This window comes from Pavona decussata, unplaced genomic scaffold (assembly GCF_977016875.1).
Source record: "Pavona decussata unplaced genomic scaffold, jaPavDecu1.1 SCAFFOLD_42, whole genome shotgun sequence".
NCBI classification, from domain to species: Eukaryota; Metazoa; Cnidaria; class Anthozoa; order Scleractinia; family Agariciidae; genus Pavona; species Pavona decussata.
The window spans coordinates 1,102,730-1,125,719 of NW_028145464.1; the positions used below are offsets into that span (position 1 = coordinate 1,102,730).

General features: G+C 39.6%; 3 protein-coding genes and 1 pseudogene across 4 annotated transcripts in view; 2 read left to right on the forward strand and 2 right to left on the reverse strand.

Annotated features, from left to right (window-relative positions):
* LOC146482872 (uncharacterized) overlaps positions 1–22,990 on the forward strand; it is a 29,013-nt gene that overhangs the window by 3,938 nt on the left and 2,085 nt on the right. The gene's annotated exons all lie outside the window — the stretch shown is intronic.
* On the reverse strand, positions 7,452–8,594 carry LOC146482873 (uncharacterized). The gene has a single exon (XM_085106697.1). The coding sequence runs from the start codon at positions 8,592–8,594 to the stop codon at positions 7,452–7,454; it is 1,143 nt and encodes a 380-aa protein (XP_084962823.1).
* LOC146482874 (uncharacterized) lies at positions 8,838–9,890 on the reverse strand. Its single transcript, XM_085106698.1, has one exon. It carries the CDS (start codon positions 9,888–9,890, stop codon positions 8,838–8,840), a length of 1,053 nt encoding a protein of 350 aa, XP_084962824.1.
* On the forward strand, positions 17,474–19,857 carry LOC146482875 (uncharacterized; annotated as a pseudogene).

Below are 22,990 nucleotides of genomic sequence, written 5' to 3' on the forward strand. Positions count from 1 at the left end.
TCTTCATCCTGTTTTGTAAGTTTCATTGCTTTATTAAAATGTTGTTTCATTGTTTTGTTGCACTAATCAACTTCTCCAAGCATTTGTTCCATGAAGTTGTAAACAGCATTTTTCATCTATGTATATTTGAAAAGGCTTGCTGTATTTGTCATCATAAAGCCAAACGACTTTATATCCGTAACTGCAATAAGTATGCCTTTAATATACTTCAGTAAATGATTGGTTTGAATTTGGTTGACAACTATAGATTTTTTTCTGTTAATGCTTCAAAATCTACATAAATAACGCATGGAGCTTGAAATTGCTTGTGAATGTTTTTGAAACTCACTTTTTCATCTTTTGAAGGCATTTTGATGGCTTGTTTCCTATTGATTGAAATACCTATGTCGTTGTGTTCATTCAAAACATCTTCACTGCTAATAAGCTGCAGACAATACATGCAAAAGTGTTTTCTTCCTTTGTGCTTCGTTTGACTGAATATGAATCAGTTGAAATCCTTGATTGACTTTTTTATGTTTAGTTATTAGTAACAATTCCATTTAATCATCGGATTTTTATTTGAATACACACAATGGATAAGGTTGTTTGTTGTCATATCCAAAAACACAGATATTTAAGGAGTTTTTCTTTTCAATTTTATTAATGTCTTTAATCTGAACTGGAAAGCTGATATTTTCATGGTTAGTTTTTTCTGTAAATGTCTAGTCACTTTTTTATTCTAAACGGATTTTTTTCTTGTGGATTTGAATGACCTAAATGACACCACAGAAAGCGGTTATTGTCCGTGTTGTTGACTCATTTTGAGTTGTTCTTTTATTGGATCATTATTTATAATAGTTTATGGTTTACTGTTGAAATATGGCTTTTTAATTGTTATTTTCTATCGATGTGGTATTTGAAATGTAAAACTAGAGATTCAACAATTTAAAACATTTCATTTCATCCAATTTGTTTTTTTTTATTTGGATTAAATTGGTAATTTTGAATTATTGAATCAAAGAAGAGGATATTTATTGTATCCCACTTATATTTGAAATGATTCACAATAACATTTCAAAGGTCTTTCTTTACAAATTAAGTATTGGAGGTTGTTCGCAGATCTTTTTTTAATTTAACAAGGAATTGGCATCGGCCTTTCATTTTCTTTATCAAGCTCTTTAATTGTTTTCAAAAGATTTTAAGAAAGAATAAGCGTCTTGAATTCATCGACTATCAAATCATCACCGATACACTGTTTCATTAATTCGGCTTTTTGATTTTCTGTCCTTGGTCTAGGTCCTTTTTGATTTTTTGTCTTTCGTCTAGGTTCTTATTTGATGTAATTGAACTTTTTTTCATATTTTTGTTAACTTACTTTTTCTTTAAACCTGTCTCATTTCTCTCGATTTTATTTTCATCAGGTTTTTCATCCAAGTACCATTGAAGATCTTTTTTCAAACGCTTAATATCAATCCAATCCGAAAATACTAGTGATCTTATCATTTGAAGCTTGTCTTCACGTGGAATTTTATCGTTTTTGATAAAATCAAGAATATTTTTGGTAAATTGTTTTCCAAAACAACTCGAAAAACAAACTAAGAATAGCCTTTTAAAGCAATTTTTTCTCCTCTTTTGTTCTCAAAAGTATTTGTTTTAGAAGCATTGTCCATTTTCAGATCACAAATATAACAATAAAAATATGTGTCAATGATTTCTTTTTCATCTTGTTGACGTTTATATGAAATGAGCTCTTGTTTGATTTTCTATTTGTTCGTATTGTATTAACATTTTTTCTTTAAGTTAATTCGTGGTTAAATTAATAGCATAACCAATGATTATTATTAAAAAAACCGTTCGCGTTCTTTTTTTAAAGAAAATATTTTAATAATATAATTAAAAACTAAAAAAAGATTCCATCACATTATTCCCATTGCTTTTATGCCACACATTGACATTCCAATCCTAGCAGCATGCATGATGTTTGTTTTGTGAAACTAGCATCCGAACTAGTAATCGGAAGGTCTGTATCCGTTCCATATGACTAATCCTTGTTTCTTGTTCATATATTTTCTGGTTATTTTTTTTTTTGATAAGGAAGACATCTTGTTTCGCTTCCAATAATCCAGCTTCATAAAAACCACCTTTAATTTGTTCATCATTGAGATTCTTTAATTCTTAAGGTATTGGATTCGTGAATTGAATTTTATCAACATTAAACACCTCCTTTGTCCACTTTGTTTTTTAAGATTTCTCAATTTTAACCTTTGGACTTTGGTTTAAATGGTGATTACCCTATATCACCGTATAAATTGAAATAAAAAAAAATACCTTCTTTCTTCTTTTTACTAGCTTTAATGATGTCATTTTGGTGCTTGAATGTTTTGAACTATTGTAGTATTTTTACTAATTTAGGCAACATTTCTAAAAACATTGTATTGCCTTTAACAATAAATTGCTTCCACATTTTGGTGTTCAATGTTGGGTTAAACCACTCAATTGCAATTGCTCTTTCTTCATTGAAAGTACTGCACATTTCTGTATTATTATGTTTTAACCATTCTTTGAAATCTTGTTGTTGAATTCAGAGCCTTGTTCTACCCTCAACATATTGGGTTTTCGTTTGCTATTTTTTTCTATTGTTTATAATCATTATTTATTGAAATGCCTTGTTTGGTCTTACTGGAATAACCCACACATATTTGAACCAATTAAATGGGGTTATCTCTCCACTATTATCAGCTACAAATCGGTAGCCATCTTTTATTTAGAATGCAGTGTTTGCCACAGCCATATTCAAAAGTGTCTAATTAAAAAACAACGTCTTCACATCGTTCAATGTACTTAGAATCACAAAACATAATAACGTAAATTTTATTGTCTGTTTTTCTATTCACCATATCATCAAATTGTGCATTAAAACATCATTTTCACTACCATCAATTTTAGCGGTTGCAAAATGGAAGAGTTGAGAAATAACCTTTTAGTTCTTGCCTCAATTTAAACCAAATATGAGCCTATCATTTGCTTTTACTTTCTTAATTACACTGCCAACATCATAACAACTCGATACAATGCAAATTGTGATCCGCTCTGACGGAGGGCTAACACTCGAAACCTCAGCTTTGAAATCTCTCGGTGACCAAATTACTCATTAAGTTGACTAAGCTATGTTGCCGATTAAAACCAAAATTTCGTCTCTACTCTAACACCGACGCAATGCCACAGTTTCTTTAGAGACTAGCCTCTTATCTACACTGCAAATCACTTTGCCAATGAAAAGCAGAACCTATGCGCTGCTGTGAATGTTTAAACTCGAATGAAGTTCGTCAGTACAATCATATTGATCTCTTGTTTCCAATGGCAAGAAGTATTCTACAAGGTCGCTTTTGTTTTGATCGGCTCTTTATTGATGTTCTTGGCCGATTGTCAGCCAGTCGTAACAGGTAATTCTGATAGCTTCACTGAATACTTCATCAGTTAAACTAAATTAAAATCTAAGGAGTTTCTTTCCGTTGAGACTTAATGAAAGATCAAACGTTTAGTGTGGATATACATATTTTCCGTACTGAAATTTTGTCGTATTCAAGTTGCCTTCTTTGTTTAAAGGACTCCAAATACCTCTATGTATCAGCGACCCAAGTGGCTAATTAAACTCAGCAAGGAGACAATTTCGTGAAAGACACTGACCTTACCTTTTTTTTCAACTGATGTTGAAGAAAACAATTCCTACCCTCTGAGAGTACGAAAAAGGACATTTGGTACCGATATTTTACGTGTAAGTTGCGTGGTTCTTCGGGCAGTAAGTGGAAATATGGAGATTTTTTAAGTTTTAGGGAAATTTATAATGAGCGGCACTGGTTGAATTGCCGGTTTTAACTCAATGTTTACTGTCACGCCATTGAAATAAAGTCGAGAAATTACTAGAATTTTGAGAAAACGCAAGTGAAGTTATTTCCTAATTTCACGAATATGCCATGTGATTCCCTTTTGATATCATTGGTGACAAATTAGGCTCACAGTCCTGGGGTTCTGACTTTCAAATCCTCCTTGCTGTTTACAAAATGTTTCAAAGTTGAGGCAACTGTCAAGTCTTCCTTACATGATTGGCTATAGTCATGACTGAACTGAAAACAGAGCCCATGCAAAATGGGCTCAAAATTGTTCAGGAGGCCATTTCTGTATTTGACTTCATGTTAAGATGTTTTGAAGTATAAATTGTCGCTTAAAGGTTTATTATATGGCCAAAGCAACCTGGCCTAGATTAAATTCAAGCGAAAATATACAAAGTTAAGAATTTAATAGCTGGTAAGGCACATGGTTTCGGACAACACCACGGCTCGTTATACAGCATGGCAGTGAAGGTGAAGCATTAGCCTGCCCTTAGTTGATTACCACATTGCAGTCATGGAAATTATAGACATGGCCACTGCTCACTGCTGCAGTAGACTGAATAAGAGGGCTGAAAGGGAACTCGACTGGTTGTCTGGTTAAACTCGATTTCTTTGCCATCAACCATGTTTGATAGTTTTCGCTGATCGTCTTCGTTCCCAGAATCGTATGCTTCAACGCTTTTTTTTTTTCTTTCCGATGGGCGGTTATTGTTATTATTTCTGATTTTAGAACTTCCTTGGCTTTTAACTTCATGACCACCGTTTTCCGTACTGAGTGGTTGGATAATCTTTTGTCAGGGCACATTTCTTGTGAGCTTTCTTTTATGCTTTTCATAATTTTGCTGATGGTGTTTTCACCTATTTGGCTTTTCTTGTACTGTAGATGCGAATGTAAACCAGCCGTAAATTTTAACGTTTATTTCGACACGAGGCACCGTGAGACAAAGTCGCAATTCCAGTTACACCGATGGGCCTTAATAAAAGTCAACTTTACTGCCGTACAAACCATGAAAACTAATAAACCTTGGTGAACTTAAAATTGAGGTAAAAACTCGGTGGCCCTCGTGGTAAACATTAAAGGCCACCTATGCGCATGCCCGAAACTAAATGTCTGCGCAGGGAACCCAGCTGGAAAACGCGAAGCCCAGCAGTAACATGGCTCCCCAAAATGTCCAACATTTTCTATAAAAAGGAACTAATCTTTAGCAAACACTATGTCAATGTTCCATGCTTAGTGAAAACACTTAAAGTTTCTTTCACTAAAAATCTCTTTCTTAACAAAGTTCTGGATCCTCAGGCTCCTCGTCGGGGAATCCCGGTCTCTTACGCTTCTACGAGCAGCACAAGTTTGTTAATAGGTCTTTCCAGTCTGGATCCATTACTTGTCAACACTGTCACCGATCGTACTTGACCCTGATCACCGGGGTGAGTTTCCACCACTTTAGCCATGGGCCATCTGTTTCTAGGAGACTGGTTTTCTTTCAACAACACAACATCTCCAACCTGAAAATTTCTTCGTGGCTGAATCCACTTGTTTCTTGCTTGTAACTACTGCATATATTCTTTATACCATCTTGACCAGAATTCTTGAGCCATATGCTGTGTGCGCCGCCACATCTTTCTGTAGTATAGGTCTTCTCTCTTGAATTCTCCAGGCGGGGGCAGCACAAGTCTTGTCTTTCCTGTAAGCAGCATGCTTGGTGATAATGGTGGTGCAGAATGTGGGTCGCTGAGGGTCTCTACTGTCAGAGGTCTGTTGTTGATCGTGAATTCGGCTTCGCAAAGGAAAGTCCTCAACGAGTCTTCGTCCAGACGACTACCATGTTCTCTGATGAGACCATTCATGACATTTCTGATTGACCTGATTTGTCTTTCCCAGACACCACCAAAATTGCTAGCAGATGCAGGGTTCTTAATCCAATCGATGCTTTCCTTAAGGAGTTCTGCTTTGATCTCCTGGTCATCCATTTCTTAAATAGCTTTCTTGAGTTATGCTTCTGCACCAATGAAATTCGTTCCTCTATAGCAGCGGATTTCCCTGACCGATCCCCGTCTACAGATGAGACGTCTGAGTGCATTTATAAACGAATCCGTTTCCAAAGAATCCGCCACCTCTATGTGTACTGCTCTACTTGCTAAGCAAGTAAACAAGGCTCCGTATCTCTTCAGGACAGATCTTCTTCGTTGGACGTGCCAAGGGCCAAAGTAGTCGACGCCACAATAGGTAAAGGGTGGCGTTGGCTCTACGCGCGACTTTGGCAAATCTGCCATTTTCTGTTCTCCTTGGCTCCCTCGAAGGTGACGACATGTTACACATTTAGAAATAAACTGCCTGACCATCGCATTTCCGCTAACAATTCAATAGCCACAGGAACGAAGCTCGTTCAAAGTTATCCCTCTTCCGCTACGATGTTCTCTTTCATGAACATGGCTGATCATCAGTGAACTAACGTGGCTTGACTTTGGTAGGATCACAGGGTTCTTTAGAGTGGGAGGCAGATTGACCTTCTGTATTCTTCCACCAACTCTCATAACAACATCACTGTCTGGAACTGGATCCAACATGCGGAGGGAACTTGTCTTCTTAAACAAGGCTTTCTTTTCTTTGTCTGACTCACGACTACCATAAACGACTTTCTCTTGAACGTCTTGGAGACTTTTAATTTCTGACGGGAACTCATTTCTTTGTACATGCTTTATGATCTCCATTTCTGCTTCTTCTAAGTCAGCTACATTGACTCGTGTAGAATTGACATCCTTACGTCCAGCAGGTCCTTCATCAGACGCCAAACTGCTGGACACTTTTCTCTTGGCCAGGACTCTGTCTCTGAGATGTCTCTTGTATTTCAGGCAAAGCGCTACAGCCATCTTTGCTTTAAACCAACTGGAGAATCGTCGAAGTCTCTTGACAATGTCACTGCTCTCTTTCACTGTGCTAATGTTAACCTTGACATTTTTAACTTCCGAGGAATCTGGATCCACGTGGTTTTCATACGTTTCTTCCTTCAGCCAGCTCTTTACAGGTTCTTTCAGGAAGTCAGGACCCGTGATCCATGCCGCTTTCTCAACAAAGTCCTTTGGAGACATACCTTCCATGCAGTTTCCACATAGTGCCATTGTGAAGGAGTAGTGTGCTCGTGGATAAGCTGAACTCTGTTAGCTACGTAGGTATAAAAACGACGAGATTCATTACTTATAAAGCCTAAAACGACTTTACTGTTCGTCCAGTAGTAGTCCTTTATGTCCTCATACTCCAATTCATCCTTCAACTTGTCACCAATATTGACAGAAGTTGTGGCAGCGGCCAATTCCAATCTCGGGATACTGACTGTCTTCTTCGCTGTTACGCGGACCTTTCCCATAAGAAACGACACATGTACTTTCCCGCTCTCGTCTTCGAGTCTTAAATATGAGCACTGTCCATACCCACACGTCGAAGCATCGGACATACAGTGGAGCTGTGCCGACACAATCTTTCCGAATTCTGCGGGTTTGAAACTTCTTGGCACTTTTAAACCTTCAAGTAAGCAAAGTTCATTCCGCCATTTTTCCCAGCTGCTTTTGGTTACATCGTCAACGGGTTCATCCCAGCATGTTAGACTGACAGATGTCTTTTAATATCTTCTTTCCAACAAGTACTACCGGAGCAATGAAACCTAAGGGGTCGTAGATAGAACTAATCGTCGAAAGGATGCCTCTACGTGTACAAGACTTATCCTTAAGTTCAATCCTGAAGTTGAACGTGTCTGATTCGATGCACCAAATGACTCCTAGTGCTCTTTCAATGGGCAACTTATCTTGGCCAAGTGCAAGGCTCTTCACATTCTCTGCTCTGTGCTCTTCAGGAATTGAGTTAATGATGCGTTCAGTGTTGCCCACAAACTTAGTCAAGTTAAATCCCCCATTCCTGCAAACTGCCTTGACGTCCTTCGCTAGATCAATGGTTTTGTCTTCGGTGCTTGCAGATTTTAGAACATCATCTTCATAGAAGTTCCTTCTAAGGGTGTTGGCTACCTCAGTTCCATAGTTGTCTTCGTTTTCGTCTGCTGTACGCTGAAGTGCATAGTTGGCACATGCGGGCGATGATTCTGCACCGAAAAGGTGCACAATCACACAATACTCTTCAGCTTCCTGCTCCAAGTCTCCATTTGGCCACCGCAAAAATCTGAAGAGACTTTGATCTTCCTTTCTAACTCTCACTTGAAAGAATATCTTCTCGATGTCCGCCATAAAGGCATACTTCTTCTTGTGAAATCTGGTTAGGACGCCAAGGAGGTTACTTGTAAGATCTGGTCCTTGGAGAAGTTTGTCATTCAAGGAGCGTCCTTCAAATGTGGCCGAACAATCGAACACCACTCGCACTTTTGACTTCTGTGGATGATAGATCCCATGATGAGGAAGGTACCAGGTTCTTCCAACTTCAACTTTGAACTCGTCATCCACCTTGCGAGCATATCCTTTGGAGATGATATCATCCATAAAACTGCAGTAATCAACACAATATCTGTCATCGGCCTTCAGACGCTTTTTTAGGCCAGTAAGACGCTTCTCTGCTTGTGCATAGTTGTTAGGGAGCTGAATGTTTTGATGCTTAAATGGGAGGGGCATCTCATGATGCAGGTCATCAAGATGAACGATGCCACTATCCACCGTTTCGCAGAACTTGATGTCTTCACGTGACATTGCTGTCCCCTTTTCTGGTTCAGAGAAGTCCAAGTCAAACATCTGACTAACTGCTTGTGGAGTTATCCGCTCCTTCACCTTTCTCTGTGTGACTACATATCCCCGAGGGGTAATTAGAGTATCTTTAGGGCTAAGATTAATTCGGTTGTATGTAATCTGGCTACTCAGCTGTGGATTACAGAGGGGCCCGTTGATGTACCATCCGAGGAGTGACCGAACCGCATACGGGTCTGAATCTTTGCCGTAAACGATTTCTCTTGGACGTAGGGCGCTTGGGCAATTCAATCAAATAAGCAGACCCACTTCGATGTCTGCTATGTAGGGGGGTATCTCTGCACTGATTTTCTTCAAATGAGACATCTTGCAGATTGCGTCAGGTCGAGGTATTTCATTGCGGTCTGCTGGAATCACATGCCGCGTAAACGTTCTAGGTAGGTCCAAGATCACGTTCTCTTCTTTAATGTTGGCCACCACCAATCCTTCAATGGCCTTTGTGGTAACACTGCTCGTTCCATGAATCGTAGTAAGGATAAGGTCAGTGTCATTTCCCTCAATGCCAAGCGCTCTCATTGACTTCTCACTCACAAACGTCCCACCACTGGCGTTGTCTAGCAGTGCATAAACCTTTATCTTCTTTGCTGTATCACTCTTGTGAAACAAGTGAACTGGTAATATACCCATGTTGATAGATACATCTGCAGCTTCCGTGACGTTACAGATGGCAGTGCGGTTGCTGCTAACCCGAGGTTCAGCTCCAGATTGATTATCACTGTCGTTACTGATCTTCTTCGCCCAATCATAGTCGTGTAGCGATATGGGGCGTGGCCTTTTGCAAGTCTTACATGTCTGCCGCTCCTTGCAGTTTTTGGCAATGTGCTGATCACTAAAGCAACCAAAGCACAGTTTCTTCTCCACTACAAACTCCCGTCGCTCAGTTAGAGTTTTCTTTAAAAACTGTTCGCAATCCTTTAGGTTGTGACGCCTTTTGCATAAGGAACACGACGGGGACTGCTCCTTCCTACCTTCCTGCTTTAATCCCGTGACAAGGCTTGTTCCTTTTCCTCTGCTACGTGGCCTTCGTCTGAATTTGACATGAGTGCCTTTGTCTTTCTCATCATGCTGGGATTTGGTAACATTTTCTTCTGAGAATACAGGATCTGTGGCAAGCTCAGCTTGTTTGCGGACAAATTGTGAGAACTCCTCAAAGTCAGCTATCCTTCCTTTTTCAACCTTGGTCTTATTGTTCCTTTCAGTCCATTTGCTTCGTAGATGCCTAGGTAACTTTTCCCAAAGCTGTCGCAGTACGTGAGCTGTGTTTAAAGCGTCCCTGTGAGACATGCCTTTCATAGCAGACTCTGCTTGGTCCAGAGCAATAGAGAAATTTTGGAGAGCTAAGCCATCGTTTGCTCTGCTTGGTTGCCATTAAGACAGTTTGGTGATGTGGGCATTTGCAATGAATAAATCTCCAAACTGTCACTTTAGCAGTCCCTTGGCTTCTTTGTAGGATCCTTCTGATTTTCTCTGAAGACAACCATTAATGACTTCTTTAGCTTTACCAGAAGTGTACTGACCCAGAAAATACAGCCTTTCTCAGGAATCTTCAACTTTTGATTCAATCAAAGACTCCAAGGCAGTCATAAATGCGGGAAATTCCATAGCGTCACCGTAAAACATTGGAGGCTCAGTTGATGGAAGAAGGCTCCTTGCTTGCTGGGAAACCATAATTCGAGACAATTCCGTCTGCTTTCTTTAAATATCTACAATATCTTGAAAGGTATTGTCCTGGACTGCCAAGGGATTAACAGACAAACTTGTTGAGCAACTTTGAAGGCTATAAACACGTTGGGGTGTCTGTGGGATCGCCTGTGATTGATCTCTGATAGAATACACAACTGCACGCCCGTCTACGAAATGGGGTTGAGTTGATGAAAGTTGTAAACGTGTGGGAATTTCAGTAGATTCACTACACACCCAGGAGTCACAATGTCTACATAGGTTTCAAAGTCAAAGCCTGAATTTCTTGATCTGCATGCTGTCATTGGGCTTGTGTAAATGGGGCCTGTTTGCTCTGTAGTATATCCACTAAGACGATTTGCTTGGGTGGGGTACTGGTGCGCTGAGACATGATTGCCAGAAGAATGTGCTGGAAGAGACTTTGAAGCAGGTTCTAAAACTGAAATGGCATTTGATGGGCATGAACTAGTCACCATTGCTGCCGTTGTCATCGTTAAAACCGACCCTGGTGTTGACAGGGAGGTAATGTTTGTATCCTTCGTACCGTTGGCTGGGAGTAGACTGCACACTGGGAATATTGGAAACTTTTGTGACTGTAAACATATAGGTGTGGAAACCCACTCTTCACTGTTCATTTGTTCATAAATCCTTTCTTCTTCCTTTGCCTTAGCTAGACTTTTCCTAAGCTCCAATTGTTCCTCGGCCATTTTCAGTGCCTGTTTTTCCTTCAGAAAAGCTGCCTCAACTTCTAGGGCTGCAACCCTAGTCTTGGCTTTTATCAATTTCGCATTAGAGGAAAGTGAAGACAGATTAGAACGTCCAGAGTGATTAGACTTTCTAGAGCGATGAGACTTGTTAGAAGCAGCAGAATTTAATTCAGCTGACTGAAGCTGTTTTGCCTTAGACAAATATTCACAGACAGACTGTTTAAACTTAAACACATCTCTATCCTGAACTTCGTACCATGAATTAGCAGTGGCAATATCTGATTCATTCTCTAACACATCGAGGAAAATATCCTGAGCAACTTGTAGCTCGACAAGTAAATTGTTTAAACCTTCCATTTCAGATGACACAAACTCATAATTGTTGAGATCAACGAGAAGAGGCTTCATTTTGTTTCTCTGCCTAGTCACGTGGCGAAGAACCGCAGTTCTACGCTCTTTTAACCTTTGTATCTCGTACTGTTTATCTTTATCCGTTGTAATTTTCTTCCTTCCGCCCGATTCTAACTCCGCGGCACCATTGTCCGTCGATTTCTCCTCCATATTCAGTGAACCTTGAACCTTAACTGAATCATGAAGCCGTATTTCTGACGCTGCATCCGTCACTGGAGTGTTAAGCGGTGAAATGGCACGAAACGAAGCCGTGTCGATTGAAGGCGAACGCGAACGATAACCTTTGAAAATTCCTTCTTCACCATAAGCCATTGTAGATTCCATGTTTTCGCTTCCCATGCCCGTAATTATTCGTGAAAGTTGCAATAGGTAAACCAAGTAAACCGTATTTATCCTTGTAAACCACAAATCCATCGACAAACCATGCTTGAGGTCGAGTTTTTACTGTAGATGCGAATGTAAACCAGCCGTAAATTTCAACGTTTATTTCGACACGAGGCACCGTGAGATAAGATAAGATAAGAACTTTATTTTACGTGGCACTCCACTTAGCTAAAAGCTACTTTACAGGAAGCCCACAAACAAACAGATAAAATTACAAAACAAAAGAAAGATAAAAATTAGCTAACAACCTAAAATCTAAAAATTTAAAAATCTAAATCTAAAATATCCAGGAAATCCAATAATTCATGTATCAATACATGTGTGAGTACAAATTAAAATTTAAAAATTCAAAAGCCAACCACGATAATAACAATTTTAAGATGCTGCATGACGAATACTTCCCAAAAATTCCTTTGTGCCGGCCATGGCGCGAATCGAGTCCGGCAGCGCATTCCATGTCTTTGCAGCGAAATACCGAAAAGACCTAAGACCATGCTTGGTGCTTCTTACTTTGGGCAATGAGAGCATGTTTGTGCCCCGTAAGTTATATTTTGTGTCCTTTATTTTAAATAAGTTTGCAATGGGGGTCGGTGCCCTCTCCTGGAAGCAGCTATTTATTGTGATCAACATGTCCTGGATACGACGTCCCTCTAGTGTGCTATGCAAACCAATCCAACTTAGCAATCTATCGTAAGCGTTATTCTTATCCTTATATACAAGTCTAAGTGCCCGTTCGTTTACTCTATCCAATTTCTTGGTGTTCCTGGCTCCACAATGGTGCCATATATGGCTACAATAATCGAAATGCGGTAAAATAAAGGCACGATACAGTGCTTCCTTGGTTTTGCAAGGTAGAACACTCTTAAGCCTATTTAAGGCATTAACTTGTCCTCCGACCTTTCGGCAGATAGATGCGACATGAGAATCGAATTTCAGCTTATTATCTAATGTTACGCCTAGTAGCTGTATCTCACTGGAAACAGGTATGGGCTTTTCTTCGCATTTTATATCGAAACCGTAACCCGTGTTTCCCAGCACCAGAGCCTGATATTTATCCGGATTTGCTATCATGTCATTTTGTTGAAACCACTGTGTAGTGTTAATCAGATCTAGATTTAAACCGTCTTCCACAGCTTGGGGATCCTTGTGCGATAGATGGAGTTTAGTATCATCTGCGTAGCTTATCAGCCTACAATCTCTAATAGCAAATGCAAGATCGTTCATGAAAATGTTAAACAATAGTGGTCCAAGTAAGGACCCCTGTGGCACTCCTGCTGACACACCCATCCAGGTGGAGAAAGTATGGCCCAACTTAACTCGTTGATATCGGCATGATAAGTAATTTCGTAAGAGTGCCACTGAATCGTCATTCACACCATAGAACTTTAACTTTTCGAGAAGCAGCTCGTGCGGAAGGCAGTCAAAAGCCTTGCTGAGATCATTCGCTACCGCTCCGATGACCTTGCGGTTGTCAAGTTCCGCTCTCCAGTCTTCCGTTAAAGTTAAAAGTGCCGCCGGGCAGCAATGAAATTTTCTATATGCAAACATGTAATCGTGAAAGATCAATTCGAAATGCTCCGTCATCTGCATGTGAATGATTTTTTCGAACACCTTGGCAAAGGCAGGTAGTACGGTGACCGGTCTGAAGTTCTTTTTGTTTAGGACACTTTCCTTTTTGTGATGCGGTGTTATTTGACCATGTTTCCAAGTATCTGGAACCTGTGATTTAGCTATGATGGTATTTACTAGATCGCTTAAAGGCTTTGCTATGGAACCGGATGAAGCTTTAACAGCCCTCGGAGGAATAAGATCATATCCCTGTGCTTTATTAGGTTTCATGTTGTCAAGTACCGCTTTCACGACATGTTGGTTAGTCAGTTGCAATCCAAAAGTGTTCGCCGGTCGCTGACTCACCCTTAGGAATTCTGTTTATATGTGCTTGGTCTCTGAAAGGAGTGTGCTTATGGACAATCATATCTTTTGTAATATTTGTAAAATACTCGTTAAAAGTTTCCGCTACTTGGCTTTGCTCCCTGATGACTTTTTCCTTTTCATTGAGAACAATAAAATCGTCTGGCACACGCTTTCTGGTATGCATTAACGGCCGCAAAGACTTCCAGAACTCCCTTGGGTTTCCTGCGCGCGAATTGCATAACTGATCAAAATGACATATGATGGATTTACGTCGCAAAGCAACAACATAGTTTCTTTGAGACCTGTAAGCCTCCCAATCGTCTGCCGACCTTGTCGTATTAAATTTGCGTTTAAGAGCATTCCTTTTACACATAGCTTTCTTTATCTCAGGAGTTATAAATTTCGATTTACCGGCAGCATTTCTACACCTCTTAGATTTTATAGGAGCGTGATCATCCAAGACATTAGTATACATTTTTTCCCATGCCCAGCAAATGTCATCGACATCGTCAAAAACTTAAGCAACGTTGAAAGGAACACACTCCAGATCCTTGTTAAAAGCCTCTTCATTAAAGCTTTTAAAACACCTTGCCTTTGTGAAAATGGTCGTCGGCTTCAACGCTTTTCCATTTAGAATCGTATAGACTAATTTGTGATCGCTAAGACCTGGCTCCAAAACTCCTGATTGTAATTCAAATGCAGGCACGTTGGTAGCTATTATATCTATGCATGACTGCTTTGTGCGAGAGATTCTAGTCGGTGCTGTAATGAGATTTTGCAGATCGTAGATGTCGCAAATATCTAGCCATGCTCGCCCTTCTTTGCCGTTTTCCAGCGGATGTAGAATATCGCAGTTCAAGTCACCCAAGCATATCATGTTAGGCCGATTTGAGATCGCTGCGTCAAGAAGAGTATACATCTCATCTGTAAATGTGTTATTGTTTACTGATGGTGGCTTGTAACCGCATAATAAAGAAATATGTTGTTGACCCACTTGAAAATCTACAAGAATGGCCTCCATCTCTTTGGTTTTGGTTTTTAAACGATAAGACAAATTCGCAATTCCAGTTACACCGATGGGCCTTAATAAAAGTCAACTTAACTGCCGTACAAACCATGAAAACTAATAAACCTTAGTGAACTTAAAATTGAGGTAAAAACTCGGTGGCCCTCGATGTAAACATTAAAGGCCACCTATGCGCATGCCCGAAACTAAATGTCTGCGCAGGGAACCCAGCTGGAAAACGCGAAGCCCAGCAGTAACATGTACCATTCGTCTGTCTTGGTGGAGTTGTCGATGCACGCTAAGTAGAAAGGACCAGATAACTTTACATCTTAGGGCCTCTTGGACAGGTAACTCTTAAAAAGAGCGACAGGACATTGTGATTCACCAGTTGCGAACATTTTGGGTAGCACAGACCCCGGCTGAACTTGCAAACATCACTTTCGTATTTTTTCGGTCCTTCTAAGAAGGTTACAAACTCGTTGCCGTTGTCGTTTTTATTCAGCGTGAAATCCTCCAAATTCATTGTGTAATGTTCTTGGCAGACACGAAGACCAAGAAGCTGTGACAGGAGCCAGTACATTGTATTAAGGAGTGACCTGGGAGATGAACTGACCCAAGCTGTCCGCTTTCCCGTAAAAGCTTCTTCTTCCTCTCTTGTTAGGCTTCTTGACTTATTTGGCAATTTTCCTTAACCTTCATTTCTTAGCTTACGCACCTTTCCCTCAAGAATTTTTCGGGCATTGAACAATTCTCTGTCCTTTATAATATAATTGACAACGAATAACCTTTCTCTTTCAAGTGGCTGTCAAGTGCTGCTTGCATCACTTTGAAGGACCCAGGTTCGTAGTCGGTTCCGTCTTGTTTAAACACGCAGGCAAAAAAAAAAAAAAAAAAAACGCTCCAGTGCTTTATCCAACTGCTCAGGACGAACCGTCTCAGGGTTTTTCTCAAGGCCATTTTCATCACACCAGTTCTCAAAAACCCTCACCCAGTTAATTGTGGTCTTTCGCGTATTTCAGTTTTCTGCAGCGTCTTTTAATGCCGTAACTGCTTCATCAGTAACATCTTTAAACCAGGACGCCATCTCGGCACTGAGATATAGGAAACGTTGCCATAGCAATTTTGTAATTTTACATGTCAAATTATAAATTAACGCTGGAATTTCGCGCCAAAATTAAGGAAGTAATTTGTCATCCATGTTATTAGAAACATAATTCAAAGCATTCTTTTGAAAGGAAGGTCATTGTTTAGATTTGCGGTTTTTGACCAAACAACAATTGCATATGAAAACTTCAGTGTGGGAAAAACCAGTAGGGTCCGCTATTTCAGCACCTCGTGAACCTCGTCATGCGAGGTTGGAAAGATTAATTTACCTAACACTTAAGCCGTCAAACTAAACTCTGTTGCCATTTTTGAATTTTTTGTAATAGCTGTCTCGTTTATAGAAATAATTTCCTGTTAAGTGACCGTGGCGAAACAGGAAGCCATTGTGTTTCTCTTCGGCTGCTCAGATGCGAATAGTACTTTGCTAATCACCTCCGCTAACAATTGCTCCAGGTGGTCAGAAATTAAGAGCGAAGGAGTCTTTGTACAAAGAAAGAATTGTTAGCGTTGTAGAAAGTAGCCTGTTCAGTTGTCTTTTCCCAGAAAAAGAAATTCCACTCGCAGTAACGTTGCTCTTAAAACTAACTGCCACTCATAAATGATACAGTGAAACCCCGCTTTACGGACAGTTGTTTTGGTGTCGCCCATACATTTTCCTTCGAATTAACCCGCTTAATAAGGAAACTTTGTAATACTAACACTTTTTCTGGTCCCCACGGGTGTCTCTAATAACGGAGTTTGACTGTGACGAAGAAACAACGCATTTGGAGTATTACAATCCAAAAAAATTGCCCATTTTTAGCGAAGATGTTTTCCAAGAATTGAATTCGGACGTTGCGTTTTAAGTCATCTTAATAATAAATGGCAAAAGAGAAAATCAAGAGGTGAAAGAGAAATTAATCTTTAATTAAGGAAACGGCTAAAATGCCTCGTTGACTAGCCATTTGAAGTTTGCAGTTTTTGTATTCCTTCAGGTTAATTCTGTTTCAGTGTTTCTGTTTTGGTTTCAATAGAAAGAAAAGAAAAACATAATTTGGTTCAGCTATTTACTGAGGAGTTGTGACTTGTTGATTCTTTGGTACATTTCCGTGGACGACTGTTTGCATAGTAGTATATTCAATTAGAAACTCTAGAGAATGATGGTGATATCAGAGAATTATATCAATTAATGGAAAAAATTCAAACCGTTTGGAGGTCAATGATCTTATTAGTCATTTTGTGTGATACACAACAACACGACAGCAGGTTTCTATGGTATATACTCTTATAGATAATAAAATGGCGTCAAAAAATGTTCAAAACTCAAGGGGGACCACGAACCTCAGACGAGTGGTTTCACTGCCAGGTTTTGAATTGTATGGCGTTAATTTATGGTCTATAGGAGTATAGACCATAAAAAACAGCCTTCGATTTGTTGTTTACAATAATATGGAAACTTACGAGCGGGATTGGCTTTATTTTCTGTTTAAAAAGCGCGCGTGTGTTACATCTGGCGTCATTTTGTTGTCTTTACTCTAATGGACCATAGCCACGAGCTAATCGGCGTGCGGGAATTTTGACAGTTGTTGTAAAAATTGTTTTTACGGAAACCATTTGTTTGTAACTGATGAAATTCCGTGCGTAAATAAATATGTCTGTTTGGCTATCTGTCTGTCGTCTGTCCGTCCGTCTATCTATGTGTTTGTCTCTCTGTCTGCCGGTCTCTCTATCCGTATCTGTCTCTTTTCTCTTCTGTTTTTAAATTTACGTTTCTCTTTTTCGCATTTGTCCAGGACTACAGAAACGCTGATAAAAGCCAACAAACGCAATCGTGGGACAAGCATTACCGTCCCAGAAAAGAAGCCTTTGGAAATTTTTAGTTTTTCTTGTCGTTTATCTTGATAGTCACTGAGTTTCTTTCGCTGGTTTCTTGAAAAACATCGAACGGCGCTATCCGGGCAATGGCCAATAAAAACGAGTCTGTTGCAAACAGCGATTCCATAAGCCAAGCTGCAAGCACTAACACCATAACTGTATTTGTGAGAATAGCCGCTGGAGTTAAAGAGCTTAGAAGACGGTTCTACTGTATATTTTTTCGTACCTCTGTGCTGTTTTGGCCTGCTTCTCTGGGAAAGACCGTTATAGTACTTGAAAAGAAATCAAAGCAGGACTATACATTTGCAGAAAATGTAACGCGACAGGTTCAGGAATATTTTCCCGATCGCAGATATGAGGTGTTCTACGAGCCGCTTCCAAAAGACTTGAACGTTTTAAGTGAATCTCTTGGTAGGAGAGGATCAGGCTATAATCGCCAGCTTTTTAGTATATTCTTTATTGATTTGTACACAAACGATTCCATCATAGTATGGATGGAAAGTGATGCTGGATTCTTTTGCGCCAGTGACAAAGTCAACTATATTTAACGGCACTAAAATTATGAGTCTTGGGTTATGATTGCACGTACGATATCTGGTGGGTTAAACAGTGGGTAGCATCGATAGAAAGTGCATTAGGATTCCCCTGTGCTTCAGACTTCATGATCTATTTTCCAGCCTAAATCTACTGGGATACGTTCACTAACTGTAGGGAGTATATACTGAAAAGATTTAACACAAGTAACTTTGAGGAAGCTTTCCAAAAGTTATACACCTGTTATGTTTCACCTGTTCTCATTATTCTCAGTTATGCCTGGTACTTTGAAAAAGATCGATACGATTGGAATATAAAAACATGCTCTAATCTAATGGAATACAATAAACGGTTTCCAGCGAACCACACCATTGGACCAGAACATATCAAGTAACCTCTGGCCGAGCCACAAACTGCTTTTCATAGCCACCCTTTAGTTAACACATCCGAGGCAGCTGTTGCCTGTCCCACGAGGCAGCGGGAAGTCGGAGAAATGCGCGGATCATTCGGGCTCGTTGCGTAACAACCTTGTTCCTTTTAACCACTATAGTAAAAGATTTAATTTTCCAGCTCCGCCTTGCCCTGATAATAGTAGATTCACTTGTCTGCAAATACTCGAACGCCATTACAACCAGGTTGGTCTTGAAATTAAACAAAATGGGCGTAGAATGGACTGGCACGACGTAGAGATCGTCGAAAAGCTTGCGAAAGAGGCAACCAATTTAGGAACCAATTAAAGTCGCGTGACTTAAGAGTGATTTAAGGACGGTGCCTACTTTTATTACTGCGCATTCGTTCTGCGCATCTCGAGATACTCGGTTTTCCTATAGGTGGTGCCTACTAATACAGGGATATTTTTGTGCCAGTCTGGGAGCTTCTGCAATGGCAAATGGCTCTAAAACACACCTATAAACCGACCACCGATTGAATGAAGTTTGTATGTGCTTGCTAGCAAAACAACAACGGTTGAAATCGATGACGTCACAAAAAAACTTGAATCCTCAGTATTTAAGAGCAGATGTTATCTCAAGGGAGAGCTTCATATAGGGCAACTAAATCCCTTGTTCATCTGCATCCAGAAAGAGTCCAATAAATTTGCTAGTTAAGGGGTTATCGATGCACTACATAAGAACAGTTACTGGTGGTTTGCGCTCGGGCGGGGGGGACTCTCATATTAAAGGGGCGAGGATGCTCGTCGTCTCGCTTATGGGTGTATATTTCGGATTTTTGGTCTCACTTAGGGCCTTCTGGGCATAACGCCATTATATTTAGTCGGGAAGGTCTCGTAAAGGGTTGTTCGCGAAGAAATATAAAAAATATATATATTTGTCTGTGTTTTAAAATGGTCTCGTTTAGGGGTCAAAAAAGCTAAGGCCACGCCCAGATTGGTATCCTTTAGGGCTTTAATTGAAAATTTCCAATGAGCATCCTGCCCCTTTAATATGAGAGTGTTAGGAGAGAAAATCAAAAGCTTATTGTAGTTGCTATAGCTTTAAGGCTCTCGTTACTGAATAACGAATTGTACTATTGGAGCTTTTAGCACGCTTAAAAACAAACCATATTTAGCCAAGTTTAGCATTAAGCCATACATATTTATTTGCATTTACTTACTAGTTGCCTGACATTTTATTTACTTGTTCTTATATTAGATTATATATTTAACCATCTTATTCGAAGTCTATTATTGCACACTGGCATGTAGACAGTTGAGTGTATTGACAGTTAACTATTACTAAATCAGAATATTGCCTTTCATTTGTTCGCTTTAAGAGAATAACTAAGTGTTACTTATTTTGCTCGGCAAGGACGCGTCGATTTAAGGAAGGACGAATGTAATGATAGATTTCGCGTTTCACTTTAATACGTTTGGCAAGCGCATTTCAATAGCTTTGCATTGGAATAGAATAGATAATCAGGTAGTAACAGTACCTTGTATGTTTGAAGGGAATATTTAATCAACTTAGCATGTGGACACGAGAAGTGGACATTCTCGGTCGCATTAACAACCGATTTGATATGCGTTTCATCGCTCGATATTTTACTTGTTTTTGCTTTTGCTGCTTCATATTTAGCTGTTCATCTTATGTAATTTTTGCTTATAATCATTTGATTTCATTTCAAACCAGCATAGGGTTTTCAAACAAAAGCTCTTATTTCAATTTATTCTAATTGGATGTAGGGCTTGTACACGTGTAATGGTACATTGTACTTTATTCGATTACACGAGTCCTTAACCTTTGTCCTGTAATCTTACGACTCAGCAATTCTTTTGATGTACCTTTTTTTCTCCGCAATCAAAGTTTAATAATCTTTGTTATAGATGTAGTCCAGAAAAGTACTCTCCTAATAAGGAACTTTCAACAATTAAGCGCACGTGAAAGTAATATATTCTTAAGTAACATTTTCTGTTTCGTGCTCGTGAGATTGCCTCATCAAATCTTGTAAACAAAAGAAAGTACTTTGACCTTTTGTAAAGGATAAGTATATAAGCACAAGGCTTGCAATTGTAAATCGGTTACATCGTGATTGCATTCAAGACAACGTCCAGTTTGCGCGCATGGTTATGTTGGTTAACATCTGAATGCTTAATAATCCTATGCTGAAGTGAAGATTGTCTGTTCTCTGCTGTTCGACACAGTTCCGGTTGGCTTAGACTTTCTCAAAGTCGCTCGCTAGCTTCTCATTGAATGGACCTGGCGCGAGCGACTTTTATCACTTGCAGGGCGCCAAATTTACAGGAGGAATTTTCCTTCTATAACACTATCCAATCAGAACAAGCTATATGAAAGTACATGTCAAAGCTGTTCGAACATACAACACTAACTCTTCGATAGCGATTGTTATTTCGGTCTACGACCAAGAACTTCTAAATTCCTCGCATTGATTATACGTATTTTCATAATAACGAGATAAGCCTCAACCTTGTTCGGTATATAGCAAGAATGTTTCGGCCGTTAACTTGTTCGGTTGTTATATACCGATACGGATTTGCCGTTTTTCCAAACGAGTTAACGGCCGAATTTTGTTCCGTATATAATAAGAAACCCAAATTCGGCCGCTTTCCCAATTGATTTAACGGTCGAATTTCGTTCGGTGTATAAGATGAATCCCCAATTCGGCTGTTATCCAAACGAGTTAACGGCCAACTTTCGTTCGGTATATAATAGAAAACCCATTAGAGTCGATACATTTTATGTTGTTTTCCATTTTTTTCCGTCAAGACAGCACTGCGCATGTCATGCTGTGTTGAGCTTTCATTTTAAAATTTATTATTGCAGTAGCAGCGCTAGCAGTAGCCGGTATTATTATTATTATTATTATTATTATTATTATTATTATTATTATTATTATTATTATTATTATTACTCGTGCATTCAAAGTAAAGCATTTTAACAATCTTCGCGAAGCGAATCGACATAATTTCTGTGGAAAAAAAATCTTCGCATGAACAGTGTGTAGTACGATACTGTCGTTTCGCGAGGCTAATAAAGAAATGTTCAAATATTCAAATGCGTTGTCGACGTTTGAATATGTTTTGCAAATGCGTTGGCCCAGTTTTTAAATGATTTTCAACGTATTTCGGTTTCGTTCGGAGACATTCCCAACGTTTTGAAACGCATTGAGAAAGTTTTCCAATGCAATTGTCGACGTTTCCAAATATGTGTTGAAATGAATGAAATGACAAGAATGTATTGAGTTGACAGTTTGACAACTTCGCTGAAAAGTTCGCGATAAAATGATGTCACTTGATTCGATTTCCAGCAAGGGAAACAAGTCGAGCTCTCGCTCGCTCGCTCGAGCTCTGACGATCGCGCATCGCGCTCTCTAAGCTCGACTTATAAGCAAGTCTGCAGTTGGCTAGATCCCTGTACCTAAGAGTTGTGACGAGCTCTGCCTTGCAAGTGAGCGAGTGCTCTTAAGCTACGTTTCCCCCGATACATTGTCAAGTCCCCATTAAAATCTAATTTGTCCCTCCTGCACGCTCGAGCAGGAAAAATCTATCGTCACGAGAGTCTCCCTCCCCCTCCCCCTCCCCCTAAGGGGGGTTTGGGACTTTTTCAGCTTGCATAATATTTTTCTCCTCTGTTTCTGGTGATGGATTTTTTTTTTTGCTTGGTTAAAGTCCTATACAGGTTTTTATTCCTTGTTACTAAAAACTGCTCCAGGTGGTCAGAAAGTAAGAGTGAAGGAGTCTTTGTACAAAGAGAGAAGTGTAAGCTCTTTTCCCAAAACAAAAGAAATTCCACTCGCAGTTACTCTTAAGACTAACTGCCACTCATAAATGATACAGTATAACCCCGGGATACGGTCAGTTCCTTAATACGGACACTCGTTATTACGGACAGTTTTCTTGGTTCCGTCCCATGAATTTCCCTTCGAATTAACCCGCTTAATAAGGAAAGTTCGTAATACTGACACTTTGTCTGGTCCCAACGGGTGTCCCTAATAACGGGGTTTGACTGTGACATTATTTTATGAGTTGAAGAAACAAGGCATATTCACACTTAGGCGTGTTGGGGTATTACGATATTGAGTTTTGAAAGAACGATATGAATCTCAAGACAGCCTAGGCGTACCAATGGATGGTCGGGATAGTCTGCTATTTATAAACTATCTTGATATTTTCGCTGAAAGCATATTATTTTCGTTGCGCTTTTCACAGTTACTAAAATTTGATTAAAGGCCTCTCTTTTTTAACGCCTCCTACCTATTAAATACCCCCCTCCCCCTCCCCGGGGGCTTCTATTAGATCATTTACGGTATTTGTAACATAGATTTGACTTCATATA

Excerpts from the sequence above, each read along its gene's own strand:
- LOC146482873 (XM_085106697.1), bottom strand. The coding sequence starts at position 8,594 with ATGTTTGACTTGGACTTCTCTGAACCAGAAAAGGGGACAGCAATGTCA.
- LOC146482874 (XM_085106698.1), bottom strand. The coding sequence starts at position 9,890 with ATGTCTCACAGGGACGCTTTAAACACAGCTCACGTACTGCGACAGCTT.